The 22403-nt window shown below is 40.4% G+C and overlaps 1 protein-coding gene across 1 annotated transcript; it reads left to right on the forward strand.

The window, feature by feature from the left end:
- Positions 1-6923: 6923 nt before the first annotated feature.
- LOC103561871 (olfactory receptor 7D4-like) lies at positions 6924-7862 on the forward strand. Its single transcript, XM_008536707.1, has one exon. The coding sequence runs from the start codon at positions 6924-6926 to the stop codon at positions 7860-7862; it is 939 nt and encodes a 312-aa protein (XP_008534929.1).
- The last annotated feature ends 14541 nt before the right edge of the window (positions 7863-22403 follow it).

The raw sequence follows: 22403 nt of genomic DNA on the forward strand, positions 1-22403 counted from the left end.
GGGCAGATCCTACATGTGGCTCTAACTCTGCTCCCAGTGGGTAGAATCTGCAGAACCATTTACTCCCCTGACCCTGAGGGAGTGTGGGACTCTCCAGAAACAGAGTCGAAACAGTAATTTATTTAATGAGAAGTGAGGGTATTCAGCCCCAAATAATCCTCCTGTGCTCTTGGCTCAGGCTCACCTATCCTAGGCCAGGAGGAAATGCCCTTGGGCCCACCCATTTAGCTCTTTGTCCCTGCTCCTCCATCCTTATTTGTCCTCCATCAATAGAAGGAAAGATAATAGAACCCAGACTTACAGAAATTCTATTGTGATATCCCAGTGTTGTTCAGAAACTGCTGTGGCAGAGAGGTAAGAGGGAGGTCAGAGCTTTAACTGCATGCTTTCCTGGCACACAGGCAGGGATATAGAGGGAGGAAAGCCCATCAAAATTGAGTAAAAGTCTCTGACTCTGGACAGGTTTCTCCAAGCCCCACTACGCCTTATATTCTCTTACCTCTATCTCTAGTTTCACTGCCTCTCAGTTTCTGGGCATTCCCTGCATAATCCTCTCTCCACTCACAGGAAAATCCCCCTCCCTTTTTTAGAGGGGACATTTCCACCTCCATAGAGCATCTCCCCTGTGCCCAACACTAAGCTAGGTACTGCACAAAAGAGGTAACTGTAATGTATTGCTCTCCTGGGAGGATGAAAAATCCAGAAATGAACATATGCATGCAATGTGATAGTTTGCCTCATGTGTAGTCCAGTTTCTACAAGGTACAGAGGAGGTCCAAAGAGACAATGGTCAGTGCTGTGTGGAGGTGTCAGTGATTTCAAGACAGAGTGTGGAAGGAGGGATAGGACATTTCTTGGTGAATACGGGAGAAAGAGGACTCCAGGTAAGGGTAAATGCAAAGGTCTAGAGCTTTGAAACTGCATAGAATCCTCTTAGAATTGCAAGATGTTGAGTATCTAATGTCAAAGCATTATTTTCCAATAGATAAAAACATGCCTCTCATACAAATATATAATGAGCATATGTCAAAGATTTATTTCTTAATGAGGGAGCCAGGAGAGTAAAGCTAGTTTGCAAAGCATTTGAGGAACAGGAATTTATATAGTTAGGAAAGGAATGATGGAATTAGTTTTCCAACTTAGATACAAAAATACAAGAAAATAAAACTATAGCCGTTGGGGTTATCTTTTCCACCAGATAGAGATGTCCCACAGGAAGAAGATAAATGATAATCTCTGGGGTAATCTTTTAGCTGAAGAGAAATAATTTGCATCTCTACTGGACGAAAATCATTTGCAATTTAGTAATCTCCTATGAGTTAGCACTAACTTCACAGAGCCTAGGTCCCAAGCAAACAAAAACACATTCCCCCAGAAAATGAGAGAATTAGGCAGGCCTATTAGGCAATATTTCAGTGTGATAGTGAAAGGAAATGCTGTCATCATTTTGCCTCATTGGGTAATTTCCTTCTTACTACATAGGATGGATCAGAAGACAGGAAGAGGGTGGTGGAATGGGAGATGAAGCTGGAACAATAAGACAGGGAGCAGATCATGGAGAGCATCGGACTTTGGGCTTTCTCCTGGAGAGATATAGAGCCATAGAATGATTTTTAAGATGCACATAATGATGAGATTGGAGCTATTCTGATATTCTCTACAGAATGGTCTAGAAGGGTATCAGTCTATTTTTAGCCCAGATGAGAGGTTATGAGGACCTGAATTACAGCAGCGTTGGTGAGTGAAGAAAGTGTCCAGTGGGAGTTTATATTGCCATCTTGATACTAAGGACAGACTCTTCCTAAATAACAATCTTCATCCATTCATCTAATTTATTAATAAGTATTGTAGCAATAGCCATCTTTACCCATTCCTGACTCCCTATGACCTACTGCATGTCTGAGTCTCAGATGTTTCCACTGGCAAAGTTCTCACTTGTCTCCCTATGAGCCATGGAATCCTGAAATAATAAATCTGCATCTGTCATCTAGGCTGATTATATTCCTCCCCTATCTGAAAAATCTGTCCTACAGCAGATCTTTTATTCCGTATGCCACAAACACATAGATACACCCCCCCCACCATCAAATATTCAAAATCAAGTATTTTCAATTCTTTGCTGGATTCAGCAGCAATGCCTACCTCCCATCAGGGAGGCCTGAAGGCATTGGATGTTATTCCCAATTCACAATCAGATTATTTATCATTGCAGCCAAGTAGAGACCTTTTTATTTCTGCAGGCTGTTACTTTTGAAGTGAACACACCAATTATGATCTATATGATTCTCTGATGGTAGATATTTGGTCAAACATTACTCTGGGTGTGTCTGTGAGGGTGTTTCTGGATAAGATTAACATTTGAATCTGTAGACTGAGTAAAGCAGATTGTCCTCCTTAATGTGGGTGGGCCTCATCAAATCAGTTGAAGGCATGAATAGAGCAAAAGGGCTGAGTAAGAGAGAATTCGTTCTGCCTGACTGCCTTTGGGCTGGGACATTGGGTTTTTTTGCCCTGCTTTCAGATTGGAATTGAAACACCAGCTTTTCCTGGGTCTCAAGCCTGCTAGCTTTCAGACTAGAAATATACCATCAGCTCTCCTGGTTCTCAGGAGTTTGGACTTGGAGTGCGACTACACATAGGGTCTCCCAAGCCTCCAGCTTGCCAACTGCAGATTTTGGGACATGTCAGCCTCCATAATCACGTGAGCCAATTCCTTATAATAAATCTCTTTATAAACACACACACGCTCATCCTGCTGGTTTTCTTTTTCTGGAGAACCTTGACTATTATGCAGTTTCTTTTCCTTGTTTTCACCTCTAAATTTTTGTTTCTCTTACTCTTGCTTTCCCTTTTCTTTCCTCTTTTAAATACCAGCATAATGGTTCATGATAAGTTATCTTCCATTGAGGGGTTACTCTACACCTGACCTGCCCCAGGGGAACAGGGAGAAGGGAGGAGCCATCCTGAGATCCATTCTAAGATATGAATATATTTCTCTATAAATAACTTTTTTCTGATCACAAAGTAATATGTGCTCATTGTGAGGAATTAAGAAAATGTAGAAAAAGGGGGAAAAAAGAAAGAAAATAGGCACCCATAGTCCCACATCTCAGAAATATAAGCACATGATGTTCTGATGAATTTCTTTCCAGTCGTGGTTCATCTCCAAATTGCTACTGTTCTATATGAATGGCTTTCTCTCCTATTCTTTCCACTTAACATTATAGCATGGACACTTTGTCATGTTGGCTAGTGTTTTTGCACCACCCCATTAGATTGTTCAAAAATTTCCATTACTATAAACATTATACTCCAACAGCAATACTCTAAACAGTATACTCTAATAGCAATACTCTAAGCAGCATACAGTAATGCTCTCCAGTGTATTCTAAAGCACTATAAGCAGTAATGCTATCAAAGTCTCATACCTAAATCCTTTTTGGCCAATCTGATCATCATTTTTCCTAGAATTAAAATAGAAGGATCCTAGTGTATATATACATTTGGAAGGTTCTTAATACTTAGTAACTTGATTTCCAGAATATCTGAGCCAAAAGGAGTCTTTTCATATACCATCATGCCAATTACCCTCATTATTATCAACACTCAATATTCTAATTAAATTTCGTGGGTTATTTTTTCACTATTTCTTTAACTGAAATCAGATTCTTACCATATAATCCAGCAACTGCACTGGTAGTATTGACACAAGTGAGTTGCAAACTTATGGCCACATGAAAACCTGCACACGAATTTCATGTAATTTTATTTATAAATGTCAAAAATTGGAAGCAATCAAGATGTTCTTCAATAGGTGAACAGATAAACTGTGGTACATTCAGACAATGGAGTATTATTTAGAAATAAAAAGAAATAAGCTAGAAAGCCATAAAAAGACATGGAGGAAACTTAAACATATGTTGCTAAGTGAAAGAAGGCTATTTGGAAAGGTTACATGATTCCAACCATATGACATTCTAGAAAAGGCAAAATTATAGTGATAGCAAAAAGACCAGTGGTTGCCAGTGGTTGGAGAGGGGAGGGATGGATAGCACACAGAACTTTTAGGGCAGTCTCTATGATACTGTAATGGTGGATAAATGCTATTATGCATTTGGCAAAACCGACAGAACTGTACAACACAGGGATAACTCTAAACTATGGACGTTAGTTAATAATAATGCATCAATATTTGTTCATCAGTTGTAACAAAGGTATCACACCAACGCAAAATGTTAATAATAGGCAAAACTGAGGGCGAGTCGGGGGTAATATATGAGAGCTCTACTTTCTGCTAAATTTTTCTGTAAACTTAAAACTTCTCTAAAAAATAAAGTCTATAAAAATGGCATATTCTTGTTTTATTTTGATTTTCCTTGATTGTATGGAACTTGAACATTTCTTCATGTGTTGATTCACTTGTATTTAGCCTCATGTTTTTTGGATTTTTTTCTTACTGTTTTTAAGAGCTTTCAAATATATCACTACTGTACTTTGGTTATATTTTCTTATAAATTATAAATTCTCTCTCCCTCCGATTTTAATTTGCCTTTTAATGTCATTTGGTATTATTGATAAACAAATGATACATTGTATGTACTTTGTGATTTCTTCCACTGCTCTTCTGCTTAGGAAGTTTGCACACTTCAAGAAGTATGCAAATATATTATCTATATTCATTTCTAATAGTGTTCTGATTTCAATTTTTCAAGTCACTCTCTTTTCTATTATTCATTGTGAGGTATTTTTTTTAAGTTTTCTGAGCACCATTTATTATGTCATTTTCCTTTTATGGGTTGATTTGTGATACATCTATATTGTGAACTAAATTCTCGTACTGTGTCCAGTTCTTGACTCTCCAATTTGTTCCATTGATCTCTTTATATTTAAGTTGACCACACTGTTTTAAAAGTTGCATGTCCTCATCATCCATCTTCTTTTAAAACTTTCTTGAATTTTTAACTAAGTTCCTTAAGCTTAACCAGTTAATGTTCCTAATCACTTTTCTCAAGTGGATCTTAAGGGTCTAAATCAGAATAATTACTGCAGAGGAGTCAAAGGCAGCGATATTTCCATGGTACTCAAAGCTACAGGAAGGCTGAGCCCATGCCTCTTACTTTTCTATACTTATTCCTACCCAGTGCCTGGTATACTGTAGGTACTCAAATAATTATGGAATAAATGAAAGATGAGAATATACAGTCATTTAGATGTCTACAAAATTTAAAGATCATCGTGGCAAAGAGAAATGACCTTCAGAGAGGCAAACTGAGACCATGTAAGTTATAGACACACTTCAATTCAAAGAAAGGACCTTTTTCTTTTTTTTTTTTTAAAGATTGGCACCTGAGCTAACAATTGTTGCCAATCTTCTTTTTTTTTCTTTCCGCTTGTTCTCCCCAAGTCCCCCCAGTACATAGTTGCTTATTTTAGTTGTGGGTCCTTCTAGTTGTGGCATGTGGGACGCTGCCTCAGCATGGCCTGATGAGGGGTGCCATGTCCGCGCCCAGGATCGGAAGCAGCGAAGCCCTAGGCCACCGCAGCAGAGTGCGGGAAGTTAACCACTCAACCACCGGGTCGGCCCCAAGTACCTTTTTCCCATATGTGTATAAAATTGAAGGCAACTGCCTCTTAATTTAGGAATTCCCTCCTGTTGCAGAGACCTAATATTCAAATAGAAACTAAGGCTTATTTTTTTTCTTTAATGGAGTGAAATGAAAGGTAGAAGGCTCTCTTTCTTTTTACGTTCAGTTGAAGAGACTTCATGATAAATAGTGTCTTTGTTATTGGTTAAAGGGCTTTATGATAGGGAATTGCCTCTAGTATGCCCTTAAAATTTCTTCTAATCTGTCATTCACTCAGTAAACATTTGTAGAGCGTATATTATGTATCAGGTACTGTGCTAAGTGCTTGGGATAGAAATAGAAAAGACATTGTCCACCCAACCTAAAGAAATTTAACAACTACAACACAAACATGTAGGGAGGGCATAAATAGAATGTATGGTGGGGAGGGTCTGATTTGGTCTTTGGGATTGAGGCGTATTACAGCACATTCATCATTATGATGATTCTAGAGGGATAAATTGGGACAGTTATGAGAAGTTACTATAATAATGGAGGAATTATCTGTAAAATCTTTTCCAAGTATCCTCCTCTGAGTCAAACTTGAGACAGAGAACAGTCTATTTCAAGACAGTGGCAAATGGCGCGATGGCAAAAACATCTCATTAAATTCTGCATTTCCTAATGATCGCCCTCTTTCTCTGCATTTCCCTGGGACTCGAAGAGACCACAACTAGAAGGCAGAAGGGAGGTGTTCATGAGGCTGATGATCCTTTCACAGGAATTGTGGAAATATGCGAGTTCCAGGTAGTAGGTACATGAGTGATCTATTTGTATACTTCTCTATATTTTTAAAGTTTGGTACCGCCCCCCCCCCTCTTTAAGAACAGCAGGGCGCTATGGAAATAGTTGTCAAACCCAACTGCTGTTACATGGGGAACTTAAAAAATGTTAGATTCCTGGCCATGCTACACCTGTACTGAGTTCCCAGGAGAGGGATCCAGAAGGCGGCTTTTTAAAAAGTTCCCCGGATAATCCTCATTCAGCCATTCCAGCGCAGCCCTCGGAGCAGCTTTGAAGTCCCACTTCAGCGCAGGTGGAATAGCCATTTGTTGGGGATGATGCATAGGACACCCTTCCATGCTGTGGGACATTCGTCTTAAAGAGGGGTTCCTGGTAGTAGTGGTAGAAGCAAGGAAGGGAGCGTATCATTAAAGAGGTTTTGATCAACAAAACACTTAGTTAAAACAGAACACTTCATGAGTGAAAATTCAGTTTGAAAACATATGGCACATCCCCTTTTGTCATTGTTTTAATTCCATTATTCTTGCTTCTTTCTAGGCAATTTCTATAAGTTATATGGAAGCAGGGAACCAAACAGCTATTTCAAAATTCACCCTTCTGGGACTTTCAGATGATATGGACCTGCAGCCTCTCCTCTTTGGGCTGTTCCTCTACGTGTACCTGATGTGTGTTATAGGGAACCTGCTCATCATCCTAGCTATCATCTCTGACTCCCACCTTCACAATCCCATGTACTTCTTCCTCTCCAACTTGTCCTTCACTGACATCTGTTTCAGCTCCACCACCATCCCCAAGATGTTAGTGAACATCCAGACAAAGAGCAAAGTCATCACGTATGAAGGCTGTCTCACTCAGATGTATTTTTTCATGATTTTTGCTGGCTTAGATAATTTGCTGCTGACCGTGATGGCCTATGACCGGTTTGTGGCCATCTGTCACCCCTTGCACTACACAGTCATCATGAACCCCCGCCTTTGTGGTCTCCTACTTCTGCTTTCTTGGTTAATCTGCCTGACATATTCTTTGTTGCAAAGTTTGATGGTTTTGAGGGTGTCCTTCTGCAAAGAGACAGAAATCCCCCACTTCTTCTGTGAACTTACTCAGATCCTCAAGCTTGCCTGCTCTGACACCCTTGTCAACCACATCGTGCTATATTTTGTAACTGGCCTGCTGGGTGTTATTCCCCTGACTGGGATCCTTTTTTCTTATTCTAGAATTATCTCCTCCATAATGGGAATTCCATCTACTGGGGGGAAGTATAAAGCCTTTTCCACCTGTGGGTCTCACCTCTCAGTCGTCTCCTTGTTCTATGGTGCGGGTCTTGGGGTCTACCTCACTTCTGGAACAGCCCACCCCTCCAGAAAGGGCTCAGTAGCCTCGGTGATGTACACAGTGGTCACCCCCATGCTGAATCCCTTCATCTACAGTCTGAGAAACAGGGACATGAATGGGTCTCTGAGTAGACTTTTCAGCAGAGGAGTGTACTCTCAGTGAGATCACGGAAGTTAAGGACAGACAACAGAGATCCAAAGTGCTGTTAACTAGTGTTCCTGAATATGTAATCTGAAGACATAGAAAAGATATACTATTCATGATATACTAGAAGACATTCCTGAACTGAAGACTAATGTGAAGCAGCACACCAAAAGGCTCACCATCTACTAAGGAGAAAGAATGGCCAACCAATAACTAAACTTCTCATGAAAATAAACTACTTCAAGGATACAGACTCCTTCCTTTAATCATCAAGAGAGAAGGCAAGTCAAAAAAATGCAGCAGAGGAGGAGAGAGGACAACAGTGATGAAAATGTTTACACATTGTTGACTCATCTTTAACCTTCTCAGTTATGTTCTAGCTAAAACACAGCACCAAGCCTGCTGGACTATGCTTTTCCCTGGTCTGTCTAGAAATGCCATCTGGATTGCCTCATATTGACCTTCCTTGTCCCGTAAAATTGTACTTATTGTATCTTGCTTTGGTGGTGCCCACTGACCTATACTGAAGACTTTAATAGGAAACATCTTTTTGTAGTGTCAAATTTAAGAGAAAGTAAATCCTGATCTTTGTCAATCCATATGAGCCAGCAGATCTGAAATACAAGTCCAAAGCAATCTACTAGCTGTTTTCCTTGCCTCATCCACACTTCACCAAATCTTCACAGGCCTGCTCCTTCTCACAGGCTAGGGCTCAAATCAAAACTGTCAGAACTTCAGAGGCCTACCCTGGCTACCATCCTCCTATTCATTCCAGTTTTCATAGCACTTATATTTTGAGGTGCAGCAGAGCATAGCACCTAAGAGGGCCCTAGGTTTAAGTATCTCTTCATCATTCACTCATGGTGTGATCTTGTATAAGTTACTTCTCTGTGCCTCCATGCTCTCATCTGTAATAATAAGGCTGACAATACATTTCCTGAAGATTTCTCGTGGGGATTAAATGTTACACATAAGAAAGTCCAGAACAGCATCTGCATAAGTACTCAATAATTGTTAGCCATAATAAGATCCAGGAGAGCACTCGAGATCTATGTTGACCACACACAGGTGCAAAGAGATTGTGAACAGTCAGCCAGGGACTCTTCTGTTGCTTTAACCCTATTAACCATAACAGCTTGCACTGCCATGGGGAGGGAGAATGGGGGGTGGGGAGGGCAGTTCAGGTCCACTATCAGAAGAGTTGGAAAAACTGACTAGAGAGGGTGGATCAGGCTATGGGTTTAGATGGGGCTGAGTGCATCCTCAGAGCTCTAACTCAGAGCACCAAGGAAGCCATGTAGCAGAGAGGGTCCCGGCCAAGGCTCAGCTCTCTGAACAGTCATAAGAGCACCACACACTGGAGGTCAGATCTGCAGAGTCTAGGAGAGAATGTTCCTGTACCTAGAGACTAAAGATTAGGCCAGGAAATGGCCCCAGACAAGGACTGGCTACAACAGGAAGCAGGGAAGACAAAGCATACTTTATACTGGTTCAGCTCCATGCAGAGATTCTCTTGAACTGAGAGTAAAAATTTAACTTTAATACCTGTCTTAGGTTGACCTGAGGACTGTTGAACCCTCTTGGTGATCAATGGATTCGGAAACATGCAGATTCCAATGTCTGAATCCTAATTTTACCACTTATTAGGATATCTACTCTGTCCTTAAGCAGCCTCCAATTCTTCATTTGTAAATAAGTGTTGGGGGTGATTACAGAAAATCAGTGTCTAATGTACAGATTTTCAAAAGGTAGTGGGCACCATATTTATGAACACAGCATTTATTTATTTGTGTCCCCATCTTGTGCCCAAAAGAGGTAATTCTATTGGCAGGATCCTGCACCCCAAAAAGCTCGGCCCAGCTGCATCCTTTTCCAGCAGGTGTCTGAGAGAGATAGAAACTGATTGCTCCTGGGGGAAAAAAAAAATCCCTTTATTCAGTGCGGTAAGTTCTTAGCTTCCAACCATTCTATGGAACCCCTGGCCCTGGTGATCAGGGCCATAAGAATTAGATGAAGCCAAAAAGATAGGGCCATCCTAATGAGCCTGGAACAGTATCTGATTGTCTTCCATCTTTCAATTAGTTCCTGGTATAGAAATTATTACTCTACCATGGGGCTTTTCAATCCAGGTACTGCTAACATTTGGTGCCAGATACTTGTGGTGGGGGCTGCCCTGTGCATTGTAGGATATGTACTGGCATCCATGGCCTTATACACTAGACAACAGTAGCTTCCTTGACCACCATGTCCCAGTCATAAAAATAAAAAATGTCTCCAGACATTGCCAAATGTCCCTTGAGGGAAAAATCACTCCCAAATGTGCACTGATCTACCATGACCCAGGAGAACCAAGGAAAAGAAAAGGCAAGAAAAATGAAGTGAGAGGAAGACCCTGGTTTTCCTAAGGCCCAGAAAAGAATGGACCTAAGATATCAGCCTCTAGCTGAGAGAGTCCTCACATGGAGAGGGCAGCCTCAGGTCTGGAACAGAAGCACCAATTCACATTTGTTGAATAAACAGATGAACAAATTTTAGTGACCTCAAAACTCCATAGGACAAGAACCTTGTCTGTTCACTGGCTGCTGGGGGTTCACCATCTTGATTGTGGTGATAGTTTCACAAGTGTATACATAGGTCAAAACTGACCATACCGTCTATGTTAAGAATGTGCAATTTATTACACATCAATCGTCTCTATAAAAAGTTATTCCCTTTCATTTGGACCCTTCCAACACAAACACTGGCCCTGTGGTGACTGCACAAATAGGTATGATTTCTTCCCTCTCCTATCCCCACACCACTTCTGAGTATCTCCGAGTACTCTTCCACTCTTGGCTCACCCGTTGACTGCACTGGGCAGTGGGGTGCAGGCCAAAATGACACAAGCAGGGACCTGCAGTGGAGCTTATGTTCTCCTGGAAGCCACCAGCATGTGCATAGGCCCCATCTACACTGCTGGAGGATGAGACATGAGTGAAGAGCAAGTAGTTCCCAAGCTAAACTGGCAGCCAGCTGCAGACATGAGTTAAGTCCAGCTAAGCACAGACCAAATTTTCAACCAATAGAATCATAAACTAAATAAATGGTGGCTGTTTTAAACCACTGTTCTTTGGGCAGTTTATTATGCAGCGAATATAAATAGGCCCCTTCATTCCATTCTACTAAAGGGCACAGGTCACCTTTCTAAACTGCAAATCTCACCAAACTCAGTGGATTTACTTCCAATGAACATTTAAATTGAGATGGATATATAGTGTTGATGTGTTTGTGTGTTATATAATCTGTCCCATGTTACTCCTCCAGCTTTCTCTCCTACTTCAAAGAGTGTCATTTTACATGTCAAAGAATGATATATTTTTTGTGCCTTTGCACTCTGGATTCACATGCTTATTCAAATCTGAGCCTGAATACTGTAAATAAGCCTTCTACACTTAGCTTGCATCCCCTTATATGTAGCTTTCCTTGATTGCTCCAAGTTCAACATCCCCTCCTTGGGATTTTCTGAATAGATTAAGTGGTTACACTAGCTATCTCATTTATTGTTTATCTCTGTCTCTCCTCCTAGACCTTTACTCCTTTAAGGGCAGTTCTGTGTCTTATTGTCTTTCTCCCGGAAGCCTAATTCAGTGTAAGGCACTTAACTGACATTCATTGGTTCTCTAGAGAGGAAAAAGTTCTGAGTGATGGGAGTTACCCAAACATTACACAAGACAGAGCTGTTTCCTGCTGGAGAGGATCCAAGAATTGAAAGCCATAGTCAGACAAGACTCTATGCGAGAATAATTAGAAGTCCCCTCCAGAGAGACCATGTACGGTATCGTGTCTGTCCCAAGAACCAGCAGGGAATTGCAATGAGATGCAAGAGCTCTGGGCCATTTAGGTGGAGATGGGAATTTAGCTTCCTTCTGCCCTGATAATTGATGTGATGGCAGGACTGGGCACAGAGGGAGTAGTTGCGCTGGATTCCCAAAGCTCCTAATTAAAGAAATAGTCCTGTTCTACTCAATGCTGAGAGAAAAGTGCTCTCCTTCCCTTGGGCCTGTCCTCTAGGGTACACAGGTTTTTTTTTTTTTTTTTTTTCAAATCTAGGCAAGAGCAAGTCAATGATTGCTATTTCTTCACTAATGAGCCTAAGAAAACTTTTGACCAGGGCCTGCAGCACATTCAGCACCTTCACTCATGGATGTGCCAAGCACCTCCACCACTCACCCAAAGACCTGCACGGAAGCACTGCAAGAGGAAAAGGAAGAGGGCAGGGATTCCAGGAAGGCAAATGGAAGACAGAAGTCCTGGAAGAGATGAAGTGAGCTCTGACAGAGTAGGGACTCAACAAATGGGTCCTGTTTCCAGCTGGCAAGCTGACTTTTCGCTGCTGTGTCTTCAGCACGTGAATGACTACCTTACAATGGTGTGTGGAAGGCTGTAGTTAATCTACAGGTAAAGTGTTCAAATCTTCCATCTTCTTGGCCAAGGTAGAGAAACTATTCTTTAAAAAATTATGACAAATATTAAGTCAAAACAATTGTCAAAGACCCAAGGCTGGAACTTGTCTTTAGGAAGCAGATTTATTTATTTATTTAGGTTTTCAAGGAGTAACTGCGTAGGTTATAAAAAGAAAATCAGCTTTGATTCTGAATTCAGAAAAGTAGCAGTGGGCTAAAGACAAATATAAAGAAGTTTGTGTTGCTTAAACCAAAAGGGTCAGAAGGGTTTTCTTGGGCTCCTGTATAACAGGGGACTACAGTTAAAAGAAATGCTAGTCTTGATCCCTGTTTAATGAGTCTCTAGAATAACCCAAGAAAACAGGGGAGACAAAAATAAAGACACTAGAGGAGGCGGGACCAAGATGGCAGAGTGAGTGGTCTTCTTTGTCTCTCCCCCGTCAAATCCACAATTAATTGGACATTCACCGATTAACAAAGGATATCCAGATGGCATCTCAAGACGCCTGAGTCCCGTGCTACTACACATTGGAAGGCGGATGGACTTCCCCCCGGGAGGAGGTGGAAATAGGTGAAAACTCTCCAATCCCTGACCCCCAACTCCTGGACAGCCTAGTTCCTGCAGGAGGCTCTGTTCCAGCAGACTCCCCCATAGCATCTCCACACACCAAGGGTGGGAGTGCGCACTCACCAACAGAGCGATGGTGGAAACAGGTGACAACAGCCCTACCCAAGCCCGCCGTGATTACACCTAAGCCCAGGGGGAATCCCCAGGGTCCCACACCCACCAACAGGGAAGGCCTCTGCTCGCCATTAGCAGGGAGGCCCCATCCAGAATCCAGCACAAAGAAAAGCTCCCGGCGGGCCCAGCACGGCACCAGACTGAAAGCTGTGGCTGGGCTCATGGTCTCCGGTGCATGGGGCGCCCAGACTTCCTGTAGACGTGCTTGGGGACACAGTTGGAGCTCCAGCGCCTGGCTCTGCGGCACAGGGGAAGGCTCCGGGGTCCCGCACCTCCCCGGCAGGGAAAGCCTCTGCTCGCCATTAGCAGGGAGGCCATGCCCAGAATCCAGGACAAAGGGAAGCTCCCGGTGGGAGGAAACCCCAGCACGGCACCAGACCGCAAGCTGCTGCTGGGCTCACGGTCTCTGGCACACGGGTCGGTGCAGGGGCCACCCGGACTTCCCGTGAACGCACTTGGGGACTGGGTGGAGCTCCAACACCTGGCTCTGCGGCCCGAGGGGATGCTCCAGGGTTCCGCAACCCCCCAGCAGGGAGGCCCCACCCAGCATTCGGAACACCAGGAAGCTCCCTAGAGCAGAATTCCCCACAAGGCAGCAGCTTACAAGCCACTGCCAGGCCGACGGACTCTGGCCATGTTCCAGACGAGGCAAGGCGCTCCCAGAGATCCCGTGAGAGTGGAGTGGGGCAGAGTGGAGCTCCGGTGAAATGGCTACGTAGCCCAGGGGGGAACTCCAGGTTCCTACAGCAGCCTCAGCAAAAGCCTCTGCACAGCACTAGTGGAGAGGTCCCGACTGGCAATCGCAAGGCGGGAAGGCCCTGGGGCAAAAGCAGCACAGCTAGGTGAGCTAACGACAGACTGCAGAAGATACCCATAGCTCTGCTGGGACCTATAGTGGACAAGTGTGGTCTGGTGGGCTCTGTTAGGGACAAATCAGAGATTATAGGTGATCCTGCTCCTGGCTGATGGGAAAGCCCACAACACTGCTGCAGACCACAAGGAGGGAGTGCATCTAAGTGGGCTGAAGCAGTAGGCACCAGCAGCCTGAGGCCCCCTTGCGATTGCCCCCACAACCGACAAGGGACCCCACAGGACCACTGTGACACGAGTAGGGGTCCAGGTCCAGTCAGTAACAGTTGAACAGGGTTCCTGGTTGGTGCAGTCTAAACAGCTGTCCCCACCACATCAGTCGCAACAAGTGGAAGCAGCGACTAAACTCTATCTCTATGCAGAGGCACAAATCCATGCCATCAATCAGTATGAAAAAATATATTAAATCTCCAGAACAGAAGGAAAATGATAAGCACCCAGAAAACAATCCCAAAGACAATGAAATCTATAACCTAAATGACGATGATTTCAAATCTGCCATTATTAAAAAACTCAACGAGCTAAAAGAGAATTCCCATAGACAACTCAATGAATTCAGGAGCTATGTCACAAAAGAGCTTGCTACTATAAAGAAGAACCAATTAGAAATACTGGAGATGAAGAACACAATGGAGGAGATTAAGAAAAATCTGGACTCTCTGAACAGTAGGGTCGATAATATGGAGGGCAGGAATATAGAAATGCTGCAGACAGAGGAGGAGAGAGAACTAAGACTAAAGAGAAATGAAGAAACTCTCCAAGAATTATCAGACTCAATTAGGAGATGTAACATAAGGATTATAGGTATACCAGAGGGAGCAGAGGAAAAGGGGGCAGAAGGCCTGTTCAAAGAAATAATAGCTGAGAACTTTCCAAACTTGGCAAGAGAGATGGAACTTCATGTGACAGAAGCCAGTAGATCTCCAAACTTTATTAACGCAAGAAGACCAACCCCAAGGCATATAGTAGTGAAACCAGCAAAAGTCAACGACAAAGAGAAAATACTAAGGGCAGCCAGGCAGAAGAAAATAACTTACAAAGGAAACCCCATAAGCCTATCAGCAGAATTCTCAGGAGAGACCTTTCAGGCTAGAAGAGATTGGAATGAAATATTCAAAACTCTGAAGGACAAAAACCTGCAGCCAAGAATACTCTACCCAGCGAAAATATCCTTCAAATATGATGGAGAAATAAAAACTTTCCCAGATAAACAAAAGTTAAGGGAGTTCATCGCCACAAAACCTCCTCTTCAAGAAATGCTCAGGAAGAACCTCATTCCTGAAAAATCAAAAAAAGGAAAGGGGTTACAAAATCCAGAACAAAGGAGAGAAGGAGAAGGACAATAACACAAAGTAACAGCTCTCCATCAGGACAAAATGCAAAAGAACCGGAAAACAAGTGATAAAATGGCAACAGTAGGCCCCCACGTTTCAATAATCACTCTAAACGTGAATGGATTGAACTCTCCAATCAAAAGGCACAGAGTGGATGGATCAAAGAACAAGATCCAACAATATGCTGCCTCCAGGAAACACACCTCAGCCCCAAAGACAAACACAGACTCAAAGTGAAGGGATGGAAGACAATACTCCAAGCTAATAATGAACAAAAGAAAGCAGGTGTTGCTATACTTATATCAGACAAAGTAGACTTCAAAGCAAAACAGATAAAGAAAGACAAAGAGGGGCAGTATATAATGATAAAAGGGATGCTCCACCAAGATGACATAACACTTATAAATATATATGCACCTAACACAGGAGCACCAAAATTCATAAAGAAACTATTAACAAAACTAAAAGGAGACAGCAACAGCAATACAATAATAGTAGGGGACCTCAACACCCCATTAACATCAATGGACAGATCATCCAGACAGAAAATCAACAAGGAAATTATAGAATTAAATGAAAAATTAGAGCAGATGGACCTAATATATATAGGACACTTCACACAAAAACAGCAGGTTACACATTCTTCTCAAGCGCACATGGAACATTCTCAAGGATAGACCATATCTTGGGAAACAAAGCAAGCATCAATAAGTTCAAGAGGGTTGAAATAATATCAAGCATCTTTTCTGATCACAATGCTATGAAACTAGAAATCAACTACAAGAATAAAGCTGGGAATGAGCCAAAACTGTGGAGACTAAACAACATGCTACTGAACAAACAATGGATTATTCAAGAAATTAAAGAAGAAATCAAATATTATCTGGAGACAAATGAAAATGAAAACACGCCATACCAAATTATTTGGGACGCAGCAAAGGCAGTCCTAATAGGGAAATTCACTGCAACACAGGCTCACCTCAATAAGCAAGAAAAATCTTACATAAACAATCTCAAACGACACCTAACAGAATTAGAAAAAGAAGAATAAACAAAGCCCAAAGTCAGTGGAAGGAGGGAAATAATAAAAATTAGAGCAGAAATAAATGATATTGAAACAAAAAAGACAGTAGAAAGGATCAATGAAACAAAGAGTTGGTTCTTCAATAAAATTAACACAATTGACAAACCCTTAGCTAGACTCACTAAAAAAAAAAGACAGAAGTCTCAAATAAATAAAAGTAGAAACGAGAGAGAGGAGAAATCACAACAGATACCGAAGAAATACAAAGGATCATAAGAGAATACTATGAAAAACTATGCCAACAAATTGAACAACCTAGAAGAAATGGATAAATTCCTAGACTCATAAAACCTACCCAAATTGAATGAGGAAGAAATAGAGAATCTGAATAGACCAATCACAAGTAAAGAAATAGAAAAAGTGATCAAAAACCTCCCCAAAAATAAGAGTCCAGGACCAGACGGCTTCTCTGGAGAATTCTACCAAATATTCAAAGAAGATTTATTACCTATCCTTCTCAAACTATTCCAGAAAACAGAGGAAGATGGAGCACTCCCAAATACATTCTATGAAGCCAACATCACCCTGATCCCCAAACCTGACACGGACAACACAGAGAAAGAAAACTACAGGCCAACATCACTGATGAACATAGATGCAAAAATCCTCAACAAAATTTTGGCAAACCGAATACAGCAATACATCAAAAAGATTATAGACCATGATCAAGTGGGATTTATACCAGTGACACAAGGATGGTTCAACATCCGCAAGTCAATCAACATGATTCACTACATTAACAAAACGATAAACAAAAACCACATGATCATCTCAATAGATGCAGAGAAAGCATTTGACAAGATCCAACATCTATTTATGATAAAAACCCTCAATAAAATAGGTACAGAAGGAAAGTACCTCAACATAATAAAGGCCATATATGACAAACCCACAGCCAACATCATACTCAATGAACAAAAACTGAAACCCATCCCTCTCAGAACAGGAACAAGACAAGGGTGCCCACTTTCACCACTCTTATTCAACGTAGTACTGGAGGTTCTGGCCAGAGCTATTTGGCAGGAAAAAGAAATAAAAGGAATCTAAATAGGCAATGAAGAAGTAAAACTCTCGCTGTTTGCAGACGACATGATCTTATATATAGAAAACCCCAAAGAATCCACAGAAAAACTATTAGAAACAATCAACAACTACAGCAAAGTTGCAGGGTATAAAATCAACATACATAAATCAGTAGCATTTCTATATGCTAACAATGAACTAACAGAAAAAGATCTCAAGAAGTCAATGCCATTCACAATCGCAACAAAAAGAATAAAATACCTTGGGATAAATTTAACCAAGGAAGTGAAAGATCTATACAATGAAAACTACAAGACCTTCTTGAAAGAAATCGACGACGACATAAAGAGATGGAAAGACATTCCATGCACATGGATTGGAAGAATAAACATAGTTAAAATGTCCATACTACCTAAAGCAATCTACAGATTCAACACTATCCCAATCAGAATCCCAATGACATTCTTTACAGAAATTGAACAGAGAATCCTAAAATTCATATGGGGCAACAAAAGACCCCAAATTGCTAAAGCAATCCTGAGAAAGAAGAACAAAGCTGGAGGCATCACAATCCCTGACTTCAAAACATACTACAAAGCTACAGTAATCAAAACAGCATGGTACTGGTACAAAAACAGATATACAGATCAATGGAACAGAATTGAAAGCCCAGAAATAAAACCACACATCTATGGACAGCTAATCTTCGACAAAGGAGCTGAGGGCCTACAATGGAGGAAAGAAAGTCTCTTCAACAAATGGTGCTGGGAAAACTGGACAGCCACATGTAAAAGAATGAAAATTGACCATTCTTTTTCACCACTTACTAAAATAAACTCAAAATGGATCAAAGACCTAAAGATTAGGCCTGAAACAATAAGTCTTCTAGAAGAGAATATCGGCAGTACACTCTTTGACATCAGCTTCAAAAGAATCTTTTCGGATACCATAACCCCACACAAGAGGGAAACAATAGAAAGAATAAACAAATGGGACTTCATCAGACTAAAGGGCTTCTTCAAGGCAAGGGAAAACAGGATTGAAACAAACTAACAGCCCACTAATTGGGAAAAAATATTCACAAGTCATTTTTCTGACAAAGGGTTAATCTCCATAATATACAAAGAACTCACACAACTCAACAATAAAAAATCAAACAACCCAATTACAAAATGGGCCGGGGACATGAACAGACATTTCTCCAAAGATATAAAGATGGCCAATAGACGCATGAAAAGATGCTCCTCATCACTAAACATAAGGGAAATGCAAATCAAAACTACACTAAGATATCACCTTACACCTGTTAGAATGGCAAACATATCCAAAACCAAGAGTGACAAATGTTGGAGAGGCTGTGGAGAAAAGGGAACCCTCATACACTGTTGGTGGGAATGCAAACTGGTGCAACCACTATGGAAAACAGTATGGAGATTCCTCAAAAAGTTAAGAATAGAAATACCTTATGACCCAGCCATCCCACTACTGGGTATCTATCCTAAGAACCTGAAAGCAGCAATTCCAAAAGTTCCATGCACCCCTATGTTCATCGCAGCATTACTCACAATAGCCAAGTCATCGAACCAACCTAAGTGCCCAGCAACTGATGATTGGATAAAGAAGATGTGGTATATATATATATATATATATATACACACACACAATGGAATACTACTCAGCCATAAAAAAGGACAAAGTCGTCCCATTCACAACAACATGGATAGACCTTGAGGGTATTCTGTTGAGTGAAATAAGACAGACAAAGACGAACTCTGTATGACTCCACTCATAGGTGGTAGTTAGCATATGGACAAAGAGAACAGATCGTTGGTTGCCAGGGGAAAGGGGGGTGGGGGGAGGGCACTAGGGGTGAAGTGGTGTACCTACAACATGACTAACAATGATGTACAACTGTAATTTCACAAGGATGTTAACTTTCATAACCTTAATAAAAAATAAAAAATAAAATAAAGACACTAGAGAAATACTTTAGCCTCTGACACAACAGCCACAGCCAATAGTAAACACAGGCTAACCTCGAGCCAAAAAACCATAAAACACACAGAAGACCTACCTACTGATGTTCCTTTTACCCAACACATCATGTCAAGTTTTCAACAAAAACTTGCAAGCCATGATAAAAGGCAAGAAAAAATAGTCTAAAATGAGAAAGCAAGCATCAGAGCCAGACTCAGTTATGGCAGAGATTTTGGAATTATCAGACCAGGAATTTAAAGCAACCATGGTTAACATGCTAAACGTTCTAACTGGAAAAGTGAACACGCAAAACAAATGGGTAATGAAAGCAGGGAAACAGAAACTCTAAGAAAGAATCAAAAGGAAATGCTAGAAATAAAAAACTTTATTAACAAAAACAAAAAAAGACTGTTCTACCTGAAAATTTAAAAACCTCACACTAACTTTTTTTTCTTGAGGAAAATCAGCCCTGAGCTAACTACTGCCAATCCTCCTCGTTTTGCTGAGGAAGACTGGTTCTGAGCTAACATCCATGCCCATCTTCCTCTACTTTATACGTGGGACACCTACCACAGCATGGCTTTTTGCCAAGCGGTGCCATGTCCGCACCAGGGTCCAAACTGGCGAGCCCCAGGCCACCGAGAAGCATAACGTGCAAACTTAACTGTTGTGCCACCGGGCTGGCCCCTTGTATTAACTCTTGAGTGAAGGGGAAACTATAAACTAAAGTTACAGAATTTTAAAGAAATAATGATAATCAAGACTACATATTAGAATCTATGGAATGCATTATAAAGTAGTGATCAGGGGAAAATTCACTGCACATAACACTTGTCAATAAAATGAAAGATTAAGAATTAATTATCAGTTAAGAAAAGAGAAACAAACCAAAAGAAAGCATAAGGAAGGAATAGAGATAAAAGCAGGAATTAATGAGGAAAACAGAAAAACAATAGATCTAATTAGTCAAAATTCTATTCTGGGAGGAAAAGCAAACAAATAAATCATCAGCTCATTTGGTCCAGGAAAAGAGACACAGCAAATACACAAAAATAAGTAATGACCATTGAATCAGAAAATATTTCAAAAGTTATGAGATTACTTTGCTAATCTCTAACTACACTAGACAAAATGGACAATTTTCCAGGAAAATACAGATTACTAGTATTGACTCAATATTCAAGTTAGAAAGCATACAGACCAATTTCCATAAAAGAAATAAAGTTCCAAAGGAAATAGCCCACCAAAAAGCATTTGGCCCAGCTGATTCCATAGAGAATTCTACCAAATCTCCCAACACCACATAGTCCTAAGGCTGTATAAATTATTCCAGAGCACTGGAAAGAAAATTCCTAATTCCTCTTATGAGCAAAGATAATACTAATACCTAAGCCAGATAAAGACAGTATAAAGAAAACTACAGACCAATTGTCATTCATGAATACAAATGCAAAATTCTAAACAAATTACTAACAAACAGAATCCAAAATCACATTAAGAAGATAATACACCATGACAAAGTGAAATTCATTCCAGGAATGCAAGATTTGTTGAATACTGAGAAATTTATTAATATCATTACTATATAAATAAACAATAGTAAAGGAACCATGGTCCTCTTCAAAAGATGTTCAAAAAAACTTTGAGGAAATTCAACACCCATTCATGATAAATCATTCAAGAATACAGGATACCCTCTCACTATGATAAAATAAATATATACCTTAGTTCTAAAAAACTACATCTTAATTAATGGAAAACAATAGGGGCATTACCCGTAGAACAAAGCAAAGATGCCCATTATCTCTGCTACTATTTAGCATTGTATTACGGGTATTAGGCAATGCAATTAGACAGGCAAAAACAACTAGAGGTGTAAGAACTTGGAAACAAGTAAAGATACCTCAATTTGTCGAGGATATGGTAGCATGCCTGAAAGACCCCAGAAAAGCAATAATAAAACTCAAAAAATAATTCAGTGAAGTAGCAAGTTACAAAATTAAGATACAAAGTTAGTAGCTTCCATATACAGAAACTGTGAAGAGAAGACATATCAGTAGAGAAAATTTTATTTACAGTAAAAGATTAAATACTTAGGGAAAACTTAACAAGAATGTAGAAAATTCGTATAAGGAAAATTTTTAAACATTCCTGACAAAAACTAAAGTAGACTGGAACAAAGGGAAAGACATTCCCTGTTCTTGCACAAGACAACTTAATATCATAGAGATGTTAGGTCTCCCCAAGTTAACTTTAATTCAAGGTAATGCCAATAAAATACCAACAAGCTAATTTTATGGAACTGAACAAGGTAATAGGAAAGTGCATATTAAAAAAAAAAAAAAGAAAAAGTAGGAAAACCTCGGAAAACACTGAAAAAGAAAAAAACCAAAAGGGGAACTAGACCTCCCAGACATCCAAACTATAAAGCCCGTTTTAATATAAAAGCCCATGGCATGGTACATGAAGAGAAAAACAGACCAGAATAGAATAATGTCCAGAAATAGTATAAATACATAATGGAATCCAGTACATGACAAAGATGACATGTCAAATAATAAAGATTTATTTTTAAAATAAATGATGTTGGGTCAATCTGGAAAAAAATAAATCTTAATCCTACGTCACATAATACACAAAAAAAAATCCATTTCAGATGGACTGTAGATTTAAATGTGTATACCAACACAATAAAACTTGTAAAAGAAAATGTAGTAGCTTCTTGCCTTCATGCTAGGCAAGTACTTCTCACACAGGAACAGACTAGTGCTGTCCATAAAGATTAGATGACATTAAAATTATGAACTCATTTCATCAAAAGATATCAATTAAAACACGAAGAGGAAAGCCACAGAGTGTGAGAAAATATCTGACAAACATATCCATCCATAACGTTCACATCTGGAATATAAACTAAGTAAGAAAAAGGCAGGCAACTTTAGTATCATCTTATCTAACTTCATAAAAGAGCTTGCTGGAAAACCAATTTTCACCACCACTTTGGAAAACTGTCATCACCTACAGAAATGAATATATACATCCCACATGACCCAGCAATTTCAGTCCAGGTTATATAGCCAAGACAAA

Source organism: Equus przewalskii, chromosome 6 (assembly GCF_037783145.1).
Source record: "Equus przewalskii isolate Varuska chromosome 6, EquPr2, whole genome shotgun sequence".
Taxonomy (NCBI): Eukaryota; Metazoa; Chordata; class Mammalia; order Perissodactyla; family Equidae; genus Equus; species Equus przewalskii.

Excerpts from the sequence above, each read along its gene's own strand:
- LOC103561871 (XM_008536707.1), top strand. The coding sequence starts at position 6,924 with ATGGAAGCAGGGAACCAAACAGCTATTTCAAAATTCACCCTTCTGGGA.